This window comes from Mustela nivalis (assembly GCF_964662115.1).
Source record: "Mustela nivalis genome assembly, chromosome: 13".
Lineage (NCBI taxonomy): Eukaryota > Metazoa > Chordata > Mammalia > Carnivora > Mustelidae > Mustela > Mustela nivalis.
The window spans coordinates 86309444-86326847 of NC_139032.1; the positions used below are offsets into that span (position 1 = coordinate 86309444).

Below are 17404 nucleotides of genomic sequence, written 5' to 3' on the forward strand. Positions count from 1 at the left end.
TAGGGGGCTTTTCATACCTATAAATAAACTTTGTAACTTACTGAGCCTCTACCTGTTTGTTTTTCCGGAACCACGAAGAATCCAGATATAAAGATCAGCCTCTGCCTGGGTGACAAGGGGGTCTGTACCTATTTCTCCCCATTAGGGGGCTTTTCTTTTTTTTTTTTAATTATTTTTCTTTTTGCAATTTTTTTTGTTTTTTCTTTTTGTAAATTTTTTTTGTTTTTTATTTTTTTAAATTTTTTAAAATTTTTTTAGTTTTTAAATTTTTTTGTTTTATTTTTTAAATTTTTTTTAATTTTTTTTTATTTTTTTATTTAAAAATTTTTTTTTAGGGGTCTTTTCATACCTATAAATAAACTATTTTAACTTATTGAGTCTGTGGCTCTTTGTTTTTCCGGAACCACAAAGAGTCTAGATATAAAGATCCAGTTCTTGCCTGGAGCTATTTCTCCCCATTAGGGGGCTTATCATACCCCTTTTTAGGGGTTCTATCTTGCTAGTGTAGGGAAAAAAAGGTACCTGGGAAGGAATGATAGGGTGGCAGGGACATGAAGGAATGATAGGGTGGCAGGGCCATGAAGGAAGGATGGGGTGGCAGGGACAGGGTGGGGGCAGAGCCCCCAGCCCCATTGCTTCAGATGTTGTTGGCGACGGGCTTAGATCACAATGATCTTCACCTCGTCGTTGTCATCAGGCCGGTAGAAGAAGGGGATGCAGGGGTTGTCGCCCAAGCCTGGGCGCTGCTGGGTGTTCTGCATCTCTCGCAGCAGCTGTATGATCTGCTGTGCAGTGGTGTTCTCGGGGGCACTGCGGCCCAGCAGGGCCTCTCCCTGGGGAGGTGCCACTCTCTCCTCGCTGGCCAGGTTCACCTCTTGGATATCTTTCAGGGCGGGGTGGAGAAGGGGGAGAGAGGCAGGGCTCTGAGTGCTATGCCAGCTCTCCCCACCCCCACCCCCCAAACCGCCCACCCTGACGGTTCTACTCACCACCCTGGCCATTGGCATCGCCAAGCTCTCGGGCTGGGGGCACCGCAGCAGGCTCCCCAGCAGGGTTCTGGGCAGGGGCCAGGTACTTGCCCTGCCATTTGTCACGCTCGTTGACCAGGCGAAGCACCAGGTCCTGCAGCTCCAGCAGCTTCACCTGGAGGGAGAGGAGAGGCTGAGCACCTTTGTGAGCCCCACCCCCGCCCCGCCCCACTGCTGGGGCCTGCTCAGGGTCCCCCACCTTCATTTCCTCCTTGTCCTGTGCCAGCCGGCTAATATACTCCTCCTTCTCCCGGTGCCGTTCCTTGAGCACGGCCCTCTGACTCTGGTAGAGGGCAATATACTCTCCTGAGGAAAGAGGGGCGCGTGCTCAGGCTCAGGGGGCCATGGCAGAGCTCCTCCCCGCCCACCGCCCCTGGCGCCAGCCCTGCCGCTCACCAATAGTGTCCGTCTCTCCAGAAAGCTGGACGCACCGATGCTCCAGCTCATCTACTCGCTCCTTCAGATCCACCTTCTCCTGTATGAGGACCATGAAGCGGCCCTGCGCCCAGAGGAGTCAAGGGTCAGGGGTCAGGGTTTGGCAGCGGCCTGGGGGGGGGGCCCCCACACCCTGCCAGGCTGAGCTGGAGCCTGAGGAGAGGCGCTCACCTGCAGCTTGTCCATTGCCTCCTGGAGGGCCTGGTGGGTCTCCACAGGCACACTGTCGCCCCCGCTCCCGGGGACCTTGTCACCTGCTTCCTGCTCTTGGCCAGGGGCCACCAGGTGAGCCAGGCGCTGACAATGCAGCTTTTGCTGTTTCAGCTGCCCTCGCAGCCGGGCCTGCTCTTCCTCGGCACCGGCTAAGGCCGAGTTAAAAAATGCCACCTGCAGGCAAGACGTGTAGGTGTGCTTTCATGGGGGGGGGGGGTGCTGCTCCGGATGAGCAGAGGGCAGGGGGGTGGCGGGAGCTCCTCCTTTGCCGGCCTCCCCCAGCGGGTACAAGCCTGGGCTTCAAGGATGGAGCGACAGCTGACAGCTGGCTCCCAGGGGTGTCAGGGGTCAAGAGAAGTTGAGGGAGGCAGACCAAGAGGTAAGGAGGGTGCCCCAGTGTGTGGGGGGACCACAGAGGGAAGCATGAAGGGGGCCCAGGGAAGGAAGGGGTAACACCGGGGCCACTCACCATGGCCTCTCGGCTATCCAGGCCCTCCGGCATGCTCAGCTTCGGACGGGCAGCCGCCTCGTCCTTCTCTTCGTCCAGTCCGTCTCCTGTCGGGGCAGCCAGTGGGGGGTGGTCCTCAGACAACCCAACGGGGGAGGTGGAGTGGGCCGGGGAGGAAAGCTTGGGCTGGGCTCCGGCCCACCTCCCTGTGCGACCTTGGGCCAGCCCGTCCCCCCGAAGGAGAAGGAATCCCTGTCCTAAAGGTCCCTTCATATACTGAAGTCACCCTCCTCCCTGGGCTCTGTCCTCCTCCCCTGGGTACTCCCACCTACCTTCCCCAGGCATAGCCATGAGGCTCAGCTGGGCCTGGAGCTGCTGGTTCTGCTGGGTGGCAGCTTCCAGGCGTCCCTGAGGGGCCAGAAAAGAGTGAGGAGGGACACAGAGGTGGCAGGCCCTCCCCTTGGGGGCCCAGCCCTCGAGCCTTCAAACGCCCTCACCTGGGTCTCCTCTAACTCTTGGCGGGCCTTCTCTGCCGCCACCTTGACCTCAATATCCTCGTTCTGCAGCCGGTCCATGAGCTGGGTCTGCACCAGGACCTGCCTCTGCAGGAGCTCCTTGTCTGAAGCCAGTTGCTGGTAGGCAGCCACGTGCTGCTGATAGGCGGCCACATACTGCTGCAGGTGGCTCACGTACTGGTCGCGCTGCTGCTGCAGGCTCTCGGCCTCCTGGCTCTTCAGCTCTATCTGCAGGAAGACCCCGGGAACTGAGACTTCGGAGCCCAGGGTGGGGAAGTCAGGTGTGGGGGGTAGGAGGGGGTAGGAGGGGGCTTGCTAATCTCCCTTTTAGACTAAGGACACTGAGGCTTGGAGGTGAACAGCAGAATAGTGACATAGTGACCAGTGGAACTAGGGGTGGCACTCGGGGCCGAATCTGAGAAGCTGCCCTCAGCACACGGTCTCTTGCTCTCTCGTTAAAGGGCTCGGGGTCTCTAGCCAGGGTGACAACCTCCGGACCCAGGGCTACCCAATTCGTAAAGTCTGAGAACGGGGAGCAACAAGGAGCCTCGCCACAGGCAGGTTGGGAAGGATCCGAGAGTCCTGTGCCCCCCCACACCCCCACCACCTCACCACCCCTTCCACCGGCTGGAGCTGCTTTGTCCTGGCCAAGCCTCCCACCGCCCTCCAGGCTGTCTGTCTGCCAGGGCTCGGGGCTTACTGTTTCTTTCAGCTCCCCTAGCTTCTCCTGCAGCTCGCCCAGCCTCTTGGCCAGCTCATTCTTGACGTGCTGTTCTGTCTGCAGCGCACTGGTAACCTCCATGTTCTCATTAGACTGGACAGAGGGGAAGAGTCAGCGGCCACCCGGAGCAGCGGGGCCCCCAGAACATGACGTCTGCCGCCTGTGGCTCTGTGACCGTGTCACATGGGGTCCTTACCCCCCCCCCAAACCCCATTACGGCTGGGGAAACAGAGGCCCAGAGGGGTTCGGTGTCCCACCCTGGACCAAAGGGCTTGGCCAGGGAGGGGCTGCACACCAGCTTGACGAAGCCGTCCTGCAGCTCAGCCAGCTGCTGCTTGAGCTCGCGGTTCTGGGACAGCGCGCGGCTGATGGTGGTGCGGTCATTCTGCATGGTCTCCAGAATCTTCTTGCGCTCCTCAACCTGGTTCTCCCAGCACTCGGAGGCGCGCTCCAGCTCCAGCAGCCGCTGCTCCTGCTCCTGGTTCAGGCGACTCAGACCTTCATTGTCTTTTACCTGGGCCTGCAACTGCCCTGCCAGGATCTCCAGTTCCTTCTGTAGTTGTTCGGCCTCCATCTGCAGCCGCTGCTCCTCCTCCGAGGGCCCAGCTGGGGGCTCTGGGGCTGGAGGCACCACTGGGGAAAAGGGGGAGGGGTGCACGGTAGGGGCCTCTCACCTCTGTGCCTTCCGAAACCCCGCTGCTTGGTTCACAGCTCCTCACTGGGCCTCATCACCCCAAACCTGGGCTTCCTGGCTAACAGTGCCCTCACACTCATGGGACAGGCTCTTTCTAGACCCTTTTGGATAGAGTTCATTAGGCTTTTGTGCTCAAGACAACTCTGGCTGATTGCCAGCGGGCACCGTACTCAGGCCGGCCAACTCCTGGTATAGTCCTCCTCCCCTCGGCCACAGTCCCCTTCCATCCGTCCGTGCGCCTAGGGCCACTCCAAGGCACCCTGACCAACCCTCTGCCACCAATCCGGCTCCCAGACCGTCTCGCCCTGGCTTACCTAGCTGCCTCTTCAGTGCGGCCACGCTGGCCTCCAATTCCCGCACCTGACAGTCACTGCGGTTCTTCTCATCCCTCAGTTTGTGCATCTGCCCAAAGCACAGGGGGGCATGTGGGGGGCAGGAAGGGAGGACCAATGCCCTCTCCCCCACCCCCCCGCACCCCTGTAAAAACTACACAGCCATCTTGGGCTGCCCACAGCAGGGGACAGGATTCCCATTTTACTGAGGCCCTGGGAAAAACCGAGTGACCCGTCTAAGGTGAGGGAGGGGGGCTGAAGGTGGCGTCTCACATGTTCGGACATTTGCCGCATTTTGTCTTGCCAGTAAGCGGTGTCCTCCTTCATATTTTGCATATAATGGTCTCTTTCCAGCTGCAGTTGCTTCAGTAAATCGCTCAGCTGCAGGGAGAGGCAGAAAAGGTAGCAGGGGCTGTCACTGAGCCTCACCAGCTCCTGGGCACCTGGGGCCAACCTCCTTCCACCCACCTCGGTCTGCCAGGCCTCACCTGCTCCACGCGGGCCTCCAGGCGTGCCCGGTCTTCATGGGCCTTCTTTAACTCCTGGTTGCTATCGTGGGGTTTCAACTCACTAGATAACTGAAGCATGAAAGACGAGGAGGTTAGATGTGGGGAGCCCACGCTGGACCATGCAAACCGCCCCCCACCCTATTGCAAAAGGGTCTGAGCTGGGGTAGTGTACGAACTGGGATAACATAACTTGGGATAAACAAAGATCTCTGTGCTCATGTTGTTAGGACTGTACCCAGAGGCTTTCTGAAACTAAATATTTACCGTTCCTCTGGCTCCCAGGACCTCCCGGACCTGATGTGTATCCTTCTAGATCTTTTCCTGCTATAGTGAATAAGGCTACAAACTGGTCCAGGGGTGGTTGGGTCACAGAGTCCAACTTCAGAGCAACCAACTTCAGAGCAACCTCAAGGCCTCACTTTGTATCTCTAGCAGGCCGCTTATTAGACTACGCATCCCAGGAACGGGCCACAGAGGCGACATTCCATTAACACTCGCTGAATGGATGGGGAGCCAGATGGGTGGATGGGTACAGAGCTCTGTCTGCTGCCCAGGCTAGACCCAATTGGAGACTCCTGTTCCGCTCTGGGGGACTGACCATAAGAGGAGCCCTAACAGATCAGGTCCCGTCCAGGAGAAAGCAATCAGGAGGGTGACAGACCACATGAACCCCAGCTGGATCTGTGTAGCTTGGAAAAGATGAGGGAGCCACAAGGAATCTGTACACAGGCTCCCTCACCCCCCAGTATCAGAAGGTCTGTCTTGGGAAAGAGACAAGATTTTTCTGGTGTTGATCGGGAGGGAAGAGAGCCCCAACGAGGGAAGCGACTTGAAGGCAGAGTATGGCTCAGTGTGAAGAAACCCTGAGCGATGGGAGCCTCTGACCCTGGTGGCCCACCCTCCAAGAGGAAGCAGGAGGATTCGTGGGCTAGCCTTGTGCCTGGCACCTATGCAACAATGGTTTGCACCCAGGACACTTTGAAAAAACGAATAAAAAAATCCCTGAGAGGGGCGTCTGGGTGGCTCAGTGGGTTAAAGCCTCTGCCTTCAGCTCAGGTCATGATCCCAAGGGTCTTAGGATCGAGCCCTGCATCGGGCTCTCTGCTTGGTGGGGAGCCTGCTTCCCCCTCTCTCTGTCTCTGCCTGCCTCTCTGCCTACTTGTGATCTCTGTCTGTCAAATAAATAAATAAAATCTTAAAAAAAAAAAAATCCCTGAGATTCTGATTCGACAGATCTGGGCTGGGCCCTGATGTGTGGAGTTTGATCACTGTTTGGAGCAGGATTCTACGGCAGGGCCAGAACAAGGATGCCAACCTTGCAGCTCGTGGCTGGAGGCAGCCGGTGACCCCGATGGGTGGGGCTCGGGCTCCTTCTCCTTGTAGCTCCAGCCTTACCTGCTGCCTCAGAAGCTCTGACATCTCCAGATCCTTCTGCAGCTCCTCTATCTTGAGCTTCATGCCTGCCTTCTCGTTCACCAACACCCGAATCCTCTCTTCCATTTCCGAGTTCACCTGCTTCAGGTCCTCGGTGTTTTTGCTATGGCCACAGGCAGCGAGGAAAGACATGAGTACAGAACAGAAAGGAGCCCTCTGGTGATCAACCTGCCACACTTGCCACAGAGCCAGGGAACGGGGGCATCGGAAGGGACCCCGGGGCACGAGAGTCCCCAGGGGCAGGTCAGAGAGAAGACCTGAGTGGCCTGAAGCCTTGGCCTGTGTTGGTGGCACTGCTGAGCCCAGAGCCCTGCTCTGCACCTGTCCAAACCCAGCCAACCCCCTCCCCTGGCTCCTGTACCCCTCCCACCGCCCAGCCCCCCGCCATCGTACTTGTTCTTGTATAACTCCATCTTCAAGGCATCTCGTTCTTTGGTTAGGTCATTGTTGTGCTGTGAACACAGAAAGGCGAGGTCAGGTGTGGCGGCCAGGGGGAGGGTGCAGCAGGCAGACTACCAGCAGCCCTAACCATGCCACAGCCACCCTTCACGTTTTGTTCAAAGCCTTTCCAAGCCCACGCTTCCATTTGCCGCAGCCAAGAGCTTGGGAAGGGCGGGACAGATTCACGGCTGGCCAACGGAGGCCAGACAGAGCCGGTGGCATCGCTGTCCGTCACAAAGAGCCATCATGACTGACCCTTCCCCAAGGGCACCAGCAGGCACCAGGCTAAGGATCGCATTCAAGCCTCACGACCACTGCATGGGGCAGGCCTGGCTCTGAGTTTTACAGGTGAGCGCAGAGTGTCACAGGTGAAGTCGTTTGCCTGCGATCCCCGACAGAGTGGGAATTAAAAACCCAGTCTGTCTGACTCTTCAACCACATTTCCTCCCTGCAGTAGGGGAGCAGATACAAGGAGTGGAATTAAATCTGCACTGTGATCTGTCTCTTTTTTGAATGCTCTAGTCATAGGCCCAGCACTCAGAAGGCACAGAGGTGACAGGTGCTCCTGGCTACCCTGATCCTCTCCCTGGGTTTTTATAAATCATTTCCCACACCTTCTATTACATACATGTGTCCCTTCCTCCACAAATGGTAACATAAGTAAAAGTGCTGTCCTGAATAAATAAAAGCTTAAAAAAGGGGGGAGGGGGTGCCTGGGTGGCTCAGTGGGTTAAAGCCTCTGCCTTCAGCTCAGGTCATGATCCCAGGGTCCTGGGATCGAGCCCCGCATCGGGCTCTCTGCTCGGCAGGGAGCCTGCTTCCTCCTCTCTCTCTCTGCCTGCCTCTCTGCCTACTTGTGATCTCTGCCTGTCAAATAAATAAATAACATCTTAAAAAAAAAAAATACACTCCATCTTGTGGAAGGGACCTTGGGCCCCTCCCCTGCCAGGGAAGCTGCGCCCTGAGTGGACAGGTCCGACGATGGACTCACCCTCTCCACCTGTTTCTGCTGAGTGGAGACAGTAGACAGGGTGCGCTCCAGTTCTCCGATACGCTGGCGGGAAGACTGCAGACGACTAGCAAGATCTTCATATTCTCCTGGAATGACAGAGTTCGAAATGCGACCCAAGAAGGAATCCCACCCAAGGTCCGCCAACATGCGAGGCTGGGGAATGGGAGGGTGCCTGGACTCCCACCTGCTTTTTGCCTGGCTGCCTGCTGGGTATGCACCAAGGCGGTGTGTAAGTCATTTTTCTCAGACACCAAAATTCCTATTGTCTGAATGTGAACCTTTGGGAGAGAAGGAAGAGGGGTGCTGAAGAGGAGGGAAGGAAGCATTTCCTTGGGGGGCGGGAGGGAGACCACGGCTCCACGCACCTGCAGTTGCTCCCTTAGAGAGCCTTGCTCCTTGGCAAGCTTCTGCTCAAACTCCTTCTTCTCCTGCAGGAAGGACACAAAATGGCTGACTGGGAGGAGGCAGAGATAAAACCGGAAAGGATGTGCTCCCACAATGCCACTGACGACCCAGGACAGCCTCAACAACATGGCCAGATCCTGGGGGGCTGGGGGGCGCTGGAGAGGGGCCAGGGGGTGGGGAAGGGGTAGGGGACGAGGGGGCCTTTTATTCCTCCAGTCTGGGAGCCAGATGAGCATGGGCCTCTACACTTGAACCCTCCCCAAACCCATCTGCCACATGACCAGCAGACAAAGAAATCACGTTACTTTTTCCAGTTGGTCCAAAGATTCCTGGTTTTGTTGTTTCTGTGGGGAGAGTCGAAGGAAGGTAACTCAGTCTGTCGGCCTTTGCTACCCTCCCCACACCAAGATGGAGGATGGGCAGGGGCTGGGAATGGGTTTCAAAGGGAAAGTTCACAGGGAGATGAACAGACACACTGTCCTCAAGCTCCCAAGGATAGAGACTTTGGGTCTCAGATGGCTTTGCTCAAGTGAGAGTCTGGATCCGGGTGCCCGTGAAAGGACAAGGACCTGAACGTCTAGAAATGGGAGCTGAGAAGTGAGAGGCTACCCTTCTGTCGGCCTGTGGTTGTGGGGGATGCCTTCATTCAATAAATATTTACTAAGCACACCTCCCCTCCAGGCCAGGTTCTGTTGAATGAAAAGGACCTGATTTTCTGAGCCAAAAGGGACCTCGGCCACCTCTAATTCTACCTCCTTGGGACAGTGAAGCCCAGAGAGGAGAGGTGACTGGTCTGAGTTGAAAGATAGAGCAGATGAGGGGCTGAGTCAGGGCCGGAGCGCACGGGTCAAGCCAGTGCTTCCTCTGGGAAGCAAGAGCCCCGGGGGCAAGTACGGGGAGGGCTCAAGCAGCGGGGTCTGGAGAAGAGAGAGGAGGCGAAGAAGGCAGCCACAGAAAGCCATGCTGCGTGCTCTGTGCTCCAGGGTCCCTCCAACTGAGACTCAGGCCCCCGGGCACCCCATTCTCCCCTGGCACCAGGGGCCCCCAGCCCCTTTCTTCAGGGCCCCAGGGAAAAACTGGAGCCCCAGAGTGGCAGCGTGGAACCAGGGGACCCCACTGGACTCTTACCAATTCTTCTATCTTGTTACTGAGTTCTTTGTTTGTTAGATGGCTGGAGTCCAGGGCTACTGATAGCTCTTGGTACCGGTTCTGAGGCGCATGCAGAGGAGGAGGAGGAGGAGGAGGAGGAGGAGGATGGGGGCGGGGAGAGGTAGAGAGAGCAGTCATTAGGGTTGGGGGCTGTCTGGGCCATCTCAGCTGGCAGCGGGGCACCCAGCCTCCGCCATGGGAGGTGGGGGTGGGGGCTGGCCTGCAGGGTTACTGGGCCACGGTGCAGACCCACTTACCTCCAGATCCTTCATATTAGCAGATGACAGGCCCTCTCCATTGACGCAGGATGAAGACTAGGAGGCACGAAACCGGCACACATGGAGGCGCGCTCTGCCCCACCTCCCCATTCCCTCACCCTCTGACTCCCCAACTTGCCCATCAGCCACAAACCATTCTGCCTAAGCCCTTTGTGCCAACTCCTTCTGGTTCTTATCTCCCCCTCCGTGGCCCCCTCCCACGTGGCTCCCATACTGTGCTTCCTGCGGAGGGATTAAAAGATGTAACCGGCTTCAAGGTCCAACCCCTTCAGTTTGGGAAGCTTCAAAGAGGACTCAAAGGGGGCCCCTGGGTGGCTCAGTCCATTAAGCATCTGCATTTGACTTAGCTCATGATCCCAGGGTCCTGGGATCAAGTCCCGCATGGGGCTCCCTGCTCAGTGGGGAGTCCGCCTCTCCCTCTCCCCCTGCTTGTGTTCCCTCTCTATGTCAAATAATTCAACAAAATCTTTTTAAAAATTAAAAAAAAAAAGAGGACTCAAAGGAGTCATGCCAAGCTGAACATTGCCCAGCAAGCTAGCTGCTCCCGGGCTCTTTCCTCCCTCTTGGGAACCTCTACCTCAGTTTCTTTCTGGCACATTCCCCACCATCTACCCCCTCCCTTGGGTTTCAAGTTCTGGGGTACCTCGGACACAATGCCATTGAGCTGCTGAGAAATTTGTCGCAGGCTCTCCGTAGATGACAGACATCTGGGGACAAACATGGGAGTCAGGGGTGCAGGAGGTTCAATGGGAAATAGGGAGTGGCCGGCAGTAGCCTGCCCCGATTCCCTCCACCTAGGGGCTGCTGGCCCTATAGGAGATACTCACTCGTTTTCATCAGTAAGGATCGGGCCATTTTCTGCATGGTGACTCTGTTCACAAAGAAACACAAGAGGTTGTTACTCAGCTGCTCATGAAGACCACCCAGGGGCGGGGTGGGGAGGCAACCTGCCAGCTTCCCAAACTTCAAGGAAAGACCTGGTCTCGGCCTCCCCCACCTCAGTCCTCCGGGAGGAACCAAGCTACCTAAAGAAAGGGGAAGAGGACCCCGAGCAGGTCCAGTCCTCTGGGGAGGAGGAGTGCGGGGGTGGACACAGAGTGGGGCAGCAGGCAGCAGGACGAGGCACAAACCTGAACTGACGCCATGCTAGTAAGATGAAGGGGACTAGCACAAGGCGAAGAGACACCATCAGATGTCATGGTGCCATCAACTGTTGGTATGGCAGGAGTGGCGCGGTCTTTGGGCGCCTGTCACAGAACAGAGCAGGGGGTTAGGGAGCCATGCGGGTAAGAAGGCGCCCGGCTGTCATGAATGCGGGGGTGGACACAGAGTGGGGCGGCAGGCGGCAGGGCAAGGCACAAACCTGAACTGACGCCATGCTAGTAAGATGAAGGGGACTAGCATAAGGCGAAGGGACACCATCAGATGTCATGGTGCCATCAACTGTTGGTATGGCAGGAGTGGCGCGGTCTTTGGGCGCCTGTCACAGAACAGAGCAGGGGGTTAGGGGGCCATGCGGGTAAGAAGGCGCCCGGCTGTCATGAATGCGGAGGTGGACACAGAGTGGGGTGGCAGGCGGCAGGGCAAGGCACAAACCTGAACTGACGCCATGCTAGTAAGATGAAGGGGACTAGCACAAGGCGAAGGGACACCATCAGATGTCATGGTGCCATCAACTGTTGGTATGGCAGGAGTGGCGCGGTCTTTGGGCGCCTGTCACAGAACAGAGCAGGGGGTTAGGGGGCCATGCGGGTAAGAAGGCGCCCGGCTGTCATGAATGCGGGGGTGGACACAGAGTGGGGCAGCAGGCAGCAGGGCAAGGCACAAACCTGAACTGACGCCATGCTAGTAAGATGAAGGGGACTAGCACAAGGCGAAGGGACACCATCAGATGTCATGGTGCCATCAACTGTTGGTACGGCAGGAGTGGCGCGGTCTTTGGGCGCCTGTCACAGAACAGAGCAGGGGGTTAGGGGGCCATGCGGGTAAGAAGGCGCCCGGCTGTCATGAATGCGGGGGTGCGGAGCAAGCAGGACAGGGGTTGCTGGGGTCACAGGGACAGTCACACATGCTGGGAGCCACTGCGGAGCGTGGCTGTGACTCGCCCGAGCTGAGGGCGGCTCTGCAGCCTTCTGGACGGCCAAAGCTCCAAGCAGGGTCTGCGCAACCTCCTTCCTGAAAGTGGGGGCCTTGTTCTCCATGGAGCTCAGCAAGGGACAGTATCAGGCTCTTGGCCTGTGGCAGCCACAGCAAGTGGAGAACAGGGGTGCCCAGTCAGGGAGAAGGAAGGCACTGCTCTTCGGGAATGCCAGAGTGATCCTTGCCCTGGGCTCCTGGCAGGCAGAGGGTGGTGGTGACAAGAGACGTGGTCAACCACTATCTGCTTCCTTCCTCTCTGCTCTCTTCACCCTCCCCCTCTCCTATCCCCCACTACTGGCTCTATCTGCCCAGTTCGGGACTTCTCTGGGAAAGAAGCTACCAAACTCACCCTACTCCTGCAGGTAAAAAAGAAAAACACGGCCACTAGGCCCATCCCAACCTCCTAGCTCCGAAATAGCTACCCAACTGAGAACCAGCACGGGAAGCCAGAGCTAAGAGGTCTACCCTCTGACTCCTGGTACCCTGGAGAACAATCCTGGGACTGGGGGACAAGAAGCCATGAAGAAACTGCTCCCCCTTCCCCACCTGGACCCACCTGCTTGACCAGGGCCCCACCCAGCCTCTTTCTGGGCTCACGCATGACATCTGGCTCTACAGATCTAATGTCTGATGAGGTGCAAAAATGAGCAGACAGGTGGGGAAGATGGCTGCCATCTTTGAATAGGGGAGCTCATTAGGGAGCCAAGGCCTGGCCAGCGGGGCCAGCACAAGGAGGAAGAGAGACCCAGGGCTGGATGTTCTCTGGACATCAGCCCTGACCTCTGAAAAGTCAACTCTACTGCCCTTCTTATTGCTAGTGATGCAGAGCCGGGGAAGCTGAGGATGAATCAAGCAATTTGCGTGTTTACTGTCCCGGCTGTGACCTTTGACCCTGAAACCTCCCGTTGCCTTGACAACCAGTAAACAATCTCCCAGGTAACAGCAGGGGCTCAGCAGCTGGCCAGAGGGCTTGAGACTTTAGGGGAGGTGGTGGGCACTTCTAGCCCTGGGCCTGGCAAGCTCTGGGTGCCTCCTGGCACCCTGGGGTCCCATGGATCCCTAGCACTAGACCCAAGAATGTTCAGAGAAGGAATAAAAGTGATTTTCTGAGGACTTAAATATATGTAACACGACGCTTTTATGATCAACCAAGCTATTTCACAATTTTAGGTCTTAGAGCAAAAGTATGGAGTATTTAAAAAAATCACTCTCCACTCCCCCAATGGTCCCGTTCCATTAAAATTTTATTTCTTCATGAGTCCCCATTTCTGGAAATGTTATCAGCTCTGTCCAGGATCCTATAACCACAAGCCTGCATTGCAGGAACAGAAAACTTAAGTGGGAAATGGCCACGGAGACAGAAAGGATTGAAAAACCACAAAAAGGATCTGGGTCTTTATTTCCAGGACAACAGGGGGGTGCGGGCACAGGTTCTTAGAACTCAGTGCAAATACCAGCTTCAGGAGTCCTCTAGGCCAGGGCTCCCTTCCCCGTGCCCCTCTGAGCAGCTCCTCTGAGCCCACAAGGTGAGTCAAAGCACCTGGACAGACCCGATACCCCGGGTTTGAGCGGTCTCAGTGAGTGAAAGGCTCTCACACCAGCATCCAGGGCTCTGTCCCCACCCTCTGCCCATGCCCATCTCTTGCAGGACCTGGCTGAATTTCAGCCCTACTGCCCTGGCCTGGGCGGTGTCCCAGGACAAAGTGGGAATATCATGTCCAGAGAACCCACCAAGGCTCCGTCTCTAGGCAACGCTCTGTGAGCTCATAATACTGGTTGTTACCTGGATCCCTCCCCGCCCCCTCCCTCTGCCCGGAGCTCCCACTCCCCCCAACTCTCCCATCTGGATAAATGCTATCCACCCGTAATCTTCAAACCAGTCTCGAGTCCATTTAGAACAAACCTCACCCTTAGCTGGGCACTTGGAACATTGCCACATTCTACCTTGCCAACCCTACTGAGGGTCGGCCTCCCTCAGTCCACGCTCGACCTGGTTTACCTCTTTTCTGGAGCGCCTAGCCAACCGTCTCCCCTAGCAACTGAACACACAGCCTAAGTGTCCAGCTGATTTTTAAAAGAGAACAGGAGCGGGATATCCTGGTCACTTATGATCTCGAACCTTGTAACTGTAATGTGTGCTCCGTCTTAAAACCTGCAGTTACTTACTCTCAACCCAAAATGGATTCATCCAGTTCAGAGAGAGCACAAATTGCTATGCAGTCTGTTGGGTCTTTTGGGGACAGGTGCCCAAAGGGTAAGCCTAAAGGTTTGCTTTTATTTAATCTCTCTGAGTCTGACATGCCACTTGGTTTTCATACCCAAGGCTCGAAAAGCCCAGATCCCACGCACCTGCTCTGGAAGCTTTCCCAAATTACCTTTAAATGTCAAGATGTGTCTCACCTTCTTCAAGATGATAAAAGATGTGGGGCAAGGAAAACAACCCAACCAACCGAGCAGGTGGGAAAAGCAGACGAGGACAGGCTGAGGTTTAATGAAAGCAACACAAAATAAGCCAGAGGCATAGCCTCCCCCAAACCAGAGAAGCCTTGGGGCATGCACAGCCAGGACAAAGCAAGCCAGAGAGGAAGCTTGGCACTGCCTCACCTGCCACTTGTCCAATGGGGGGAGTGCTACCCCATTGGAGCGGTTAAGGTCGGACACCAGCACCTTCAGGATGTCCTGAATCTACAGGAGGCGAGAAGGGAGAAACAAGGGCAAGGGGAGAGAGAAAAGTGGCTTAGAGAGAGGTGAGAGAGTTAGGGAAGGAGGAAGGGAAGAGAGAAGGGAACAAATCCATGGCCGCCTTCCCAAACGGCCACCGGCTGCCTTGCTGGAGATAGAAATCAAGGTACAAAAGGGAAAAGTCCCCTGAACTAGACAGAGAATGCAGTCACTGGCCCGACGCAGCAGTTTTATTAATACACTCATGAGACCCGCTCCTCAGGCCCAGGATGCTGGGGACGAATCTGACAGGAATGCCATCTCCCTTCGAAAAATCAGACTTCTGAGGAAGGGTTCGCTTGAACAAAGGGGGTTCCAGCTAGAAGTCTGAAAGGTATGGATCTGCTCCAACAATATCCTCTTACAGATGAGGCCACTGGACCCAGGGGAGGAAATGATTTTCCTGAGGTCGCCCAGCAAGCTGGTGGCAAAGATGGACTCAAAAGTCAATGTCACCTAACCCAAGTGCTTGGGCCCCTCCTCGCTACATCCTGGGCCTCTTCCGGTGCTTCCTAAAGGGACAGTGTGATGGCATATGGCTGATCTCACTGTGTGGCTTCCCGTTTGAGGCCGGGGATGAGGAAAGTCACCAGATCAGTACATCAAATACCACTACCCTTTAGCAAATCTTTACCCTGCACCAGGCCCTATAGCAGGCCTGGGTGGCTCAGTCCAGCTCTTGATTTCTTTCTCCTCAAGTTACCATCTCAGGGTCCCAGGATGGAGCTCCACGTCAGGCTCTGTGCTCAGCCGGAAGTCCGCTTGAGGATTTTCTCCCTCTCCCTCTCCTTTTGTCCCCCCACCCCCACCCCCGCCTCAAATAAATAAATCTTAAAAAAAAAAAAAATCAACCATCTCATTCCAGTGTCACAAGTGTAAGTAAGATAACATTACCCCAATCTTTCTGATGTGGAAATATACCCCTAGCAGGGACATTATCGCTGGCAAAGGGAGAGTTAGGACTCAAACCTAACTTCTTCCACAACCTTAACCACCACCCTCTACTCCCCTTGGAGTACCCTTGGTCCCAGGAGTTTGGCCAGCCAATACTCACATCCTCAGGGGAGTGACAACCATCAGAAGCTGTTGTTTCTGAGCAACTCCCATTTTTGATCTTTCGTTTTTTCTTAACTCCTGCAGGAGTACCAGAACCGATCTTCTGCTGATACTCCCTCAACTGCAGAAAAGAAAAGCAGTGAGAACTCTAAGCTCCTATATCCACACCCACCTCCCAATATAGGAGTGTATGGTAAACTTTGCAGTTTACGATATACTCCTATATCCGCCATCCGATTTAATGCCATCAACAGCCCTACAAGGTGCTGTAATTCTCAGTGACCACAGAAATGGAATGATAACGTGGCATTATAAAGGGGGGGGGAGCAATAATGGAATTTAAACCTAGTCTTCGGACTCTGAGTTCTGGGGGTATGCCATGAAATCAGCAAGTGCCAAGAGGCAAAACCAGAGGTGGAGATGAAAAAGGAAACATCTGAGTAATCTAGGGTCCTTTCCTACCCATCTGTTAAAGCTGCACACTGGTATTTATCAAACTTTTACATTAACGTATCCTGATGGCAGAAAGCAACGAAGGCACACACCTAGTGAACGTGGACAACCCAAGCACCATTTCACTAGAAGTCTATTATAATCTTACAAATCTATGCAAATGTCATCCCTAGGTACATAAATATAAAAGGACTTTTCTCCCTCAAGAGAATCAAGCACAACTGATACTTCAGTCCCATATTATCCTGTGGCATTTAGAAAACTCCATGTTGAAATGATTTGGGGAACATTCCCACCTGTGAAGTTCAGGTTCCAGAGATCTGTTCCACAGAGGATAAGCAGATCTCACTCCAAAGAGCACTGATTGAGGGGGACTCTGGTCCCAGAATCACAGGGAATTAAAATGTGAGGTAGAGAATTAAGATTTAAAATGTGAAAGTCCTTCTGGACAGTATAAACCTAGGAGGAAACCATACCAAAGAAAACACATTCTCCCCTTGTCACCAAGGTGTTATCAACGTTCCATGATCACTTAAGCCAGTTGTGTAAGGATGGGGTACAGTCTTAGTGTAAGGGCTCCCGAAACCTCTCCCACCTAGGTCCCATAGTCCCCAATCCCCTTTAATCTGGATATTTGTGCGCGACCGGAAAGGGTATGAACACACTGGGGGACCGGGTAGTAAGATCAAGCACCGGGCTCGTGGCGCTAATGACAGTTCCCAGGGGGATTGTGACGTAACTACATTCCACTCCTCCCTACCGACGCCCGAGTCGCCGCTCCGCGGTGGGGGAGGGGAAAGCAGGGCCGGGACCGAGGTCCTCCGAGACCCGGACCGGCCAGGGGAGTCCGGTCCTCTAGTTCTGGGTGGCAGAAGGCGAGGGCCAACCCCGGAGCGAGGATCCCGGGGGTCACCGGCCCAAAGTCACCCAGGGGCGACGGGCGAGGGCGAGGGCGGGGGCTGGGCTGCCGGGGGGGCGGGACTGGCTGAGAAGACTTTGGGAGGGGGAGCGCCAAGGGGAGCCGAGGGGCTCGCCCTGTGTGTCTCAGGGCAGCACAGACTCTGGCCACGGCCCGGCCGTCGGAGAGGCCTTTGGCTGGGTCAGGGAGCCGCGTCTCGGCACATTTTACCTTTTTCTTAGCAGCTGCCAATTTGCTCTGTCGGGTTTCTTCCGACATTCCGGTACAGGGGGAGGGGAAGGGGGGCCACATCACCAAGTTCCGTCAACCTGCAGAATTGCTTCCGCAGGTCAAAAGCTCCGGTGTGCGACTGAGCCAGAAAAGGAGGGACCGGGAGATTCTAAGCAGCAGCTGGGTGGGCGTGGCCCCAATACTCGAATCCTATTGGCCAGGGGGAAAGATGAAAGGAAAAGGGGCGTGGTCAGACGGCCGCGGGCCCCTAGGGACAGGCGGAGTCACAATA

The 17404-nt window shown here is 55.7% G+C and overlaps 1 protein-coding gene across 15 annotated transcripts; it reads right to left on the reverse strand.

Annotated features, from left to right (window-relative positions):
• Positions 1–150: 150 nt before the first annotated feature.
• On the reverse strand, positions 151–17294 carry GOLGA2 (golgin A2). Of its 15 annotated transcripts, XM_082695765.1 has the most exons (30): positions 17113–17248; positions 15529–15651; positions 14358–14438; positions 11444–11560; positions 11211–11327; positions 10978–11094; positions 10745–10861; positions 10442–10485; positions 10258–10321; positions 9594–9650; positions 9316–9396; positions 8493–8531; positions 8148–8210; positions 7967–8060; positions 7762–7868; positions 6723–6781; positions 6291–6432; positions 4875–4964; positions 4660–4767; positions 4369–4456; positions 3656–3993; positions 3340–3453; positions 2622–2867; positions 2457–2532; positions 2146–2231; positions 1635–1850; positions 1425–1527; positions 1228–1334; positions 990–1143; positions 151–883 (listed from the first exon to the last, which is right to left on the reverse strand). In XM_082695765.1, the coding sequence occupies exons 1-30, from the start codon at positions 17191–17193 to the stop codon at positions 660–662; spliced, it is 3453 nt and encodes a 1150-aa protein (XP_082551891.1). In that variant the 5' UTR covers positions 17194–17248; the 3' UTR covers positions 151–659. The 15 variants fall into 15 exon arrangements, with proteins under 15 accessions (XP_082551891.1, XP_082551901.1, XP_082551898.1 ...); XM_082695775.1 differs by lacking the exon at positions 10978–11094 and having other exon boundaries at positions 17113–17255; XM_082695772.1 differs by lacking the exon at positions 14358–14438.
• Between the last annotated feature and the right edge of the window lie 110 nt (positions 17295–17404).

What these genes read in the sequence shown, in the direction of transcription:
- GOLGA2 (XM_082695765.1), bottom strand. Translation starts at nt 17,193, where the DNA reads ATGTGGCCCCCCTTCCCCTCCCCCTGTACCGGAATGTCGGAAGAAACC. An exon ending in CGCACTGAAGAGGCAGCTAG is followed by an intron (nt 3,994 to 4,368) that starts GTAAGCCAGGGC and finishes CCTTTTCCCCAG; the next exon opens with TGGTGCCTCCAGCCCCAGAG. An exon ending in AAGAGTTAGAGGAGACCCAG is followed by an intron (nt 2,533 to 2,621) that starts GTGAGGGCGTTT and finishes CTGGCCCCTCAG; the next exon opens with GGACGCCTGGAAGCTGCCAC.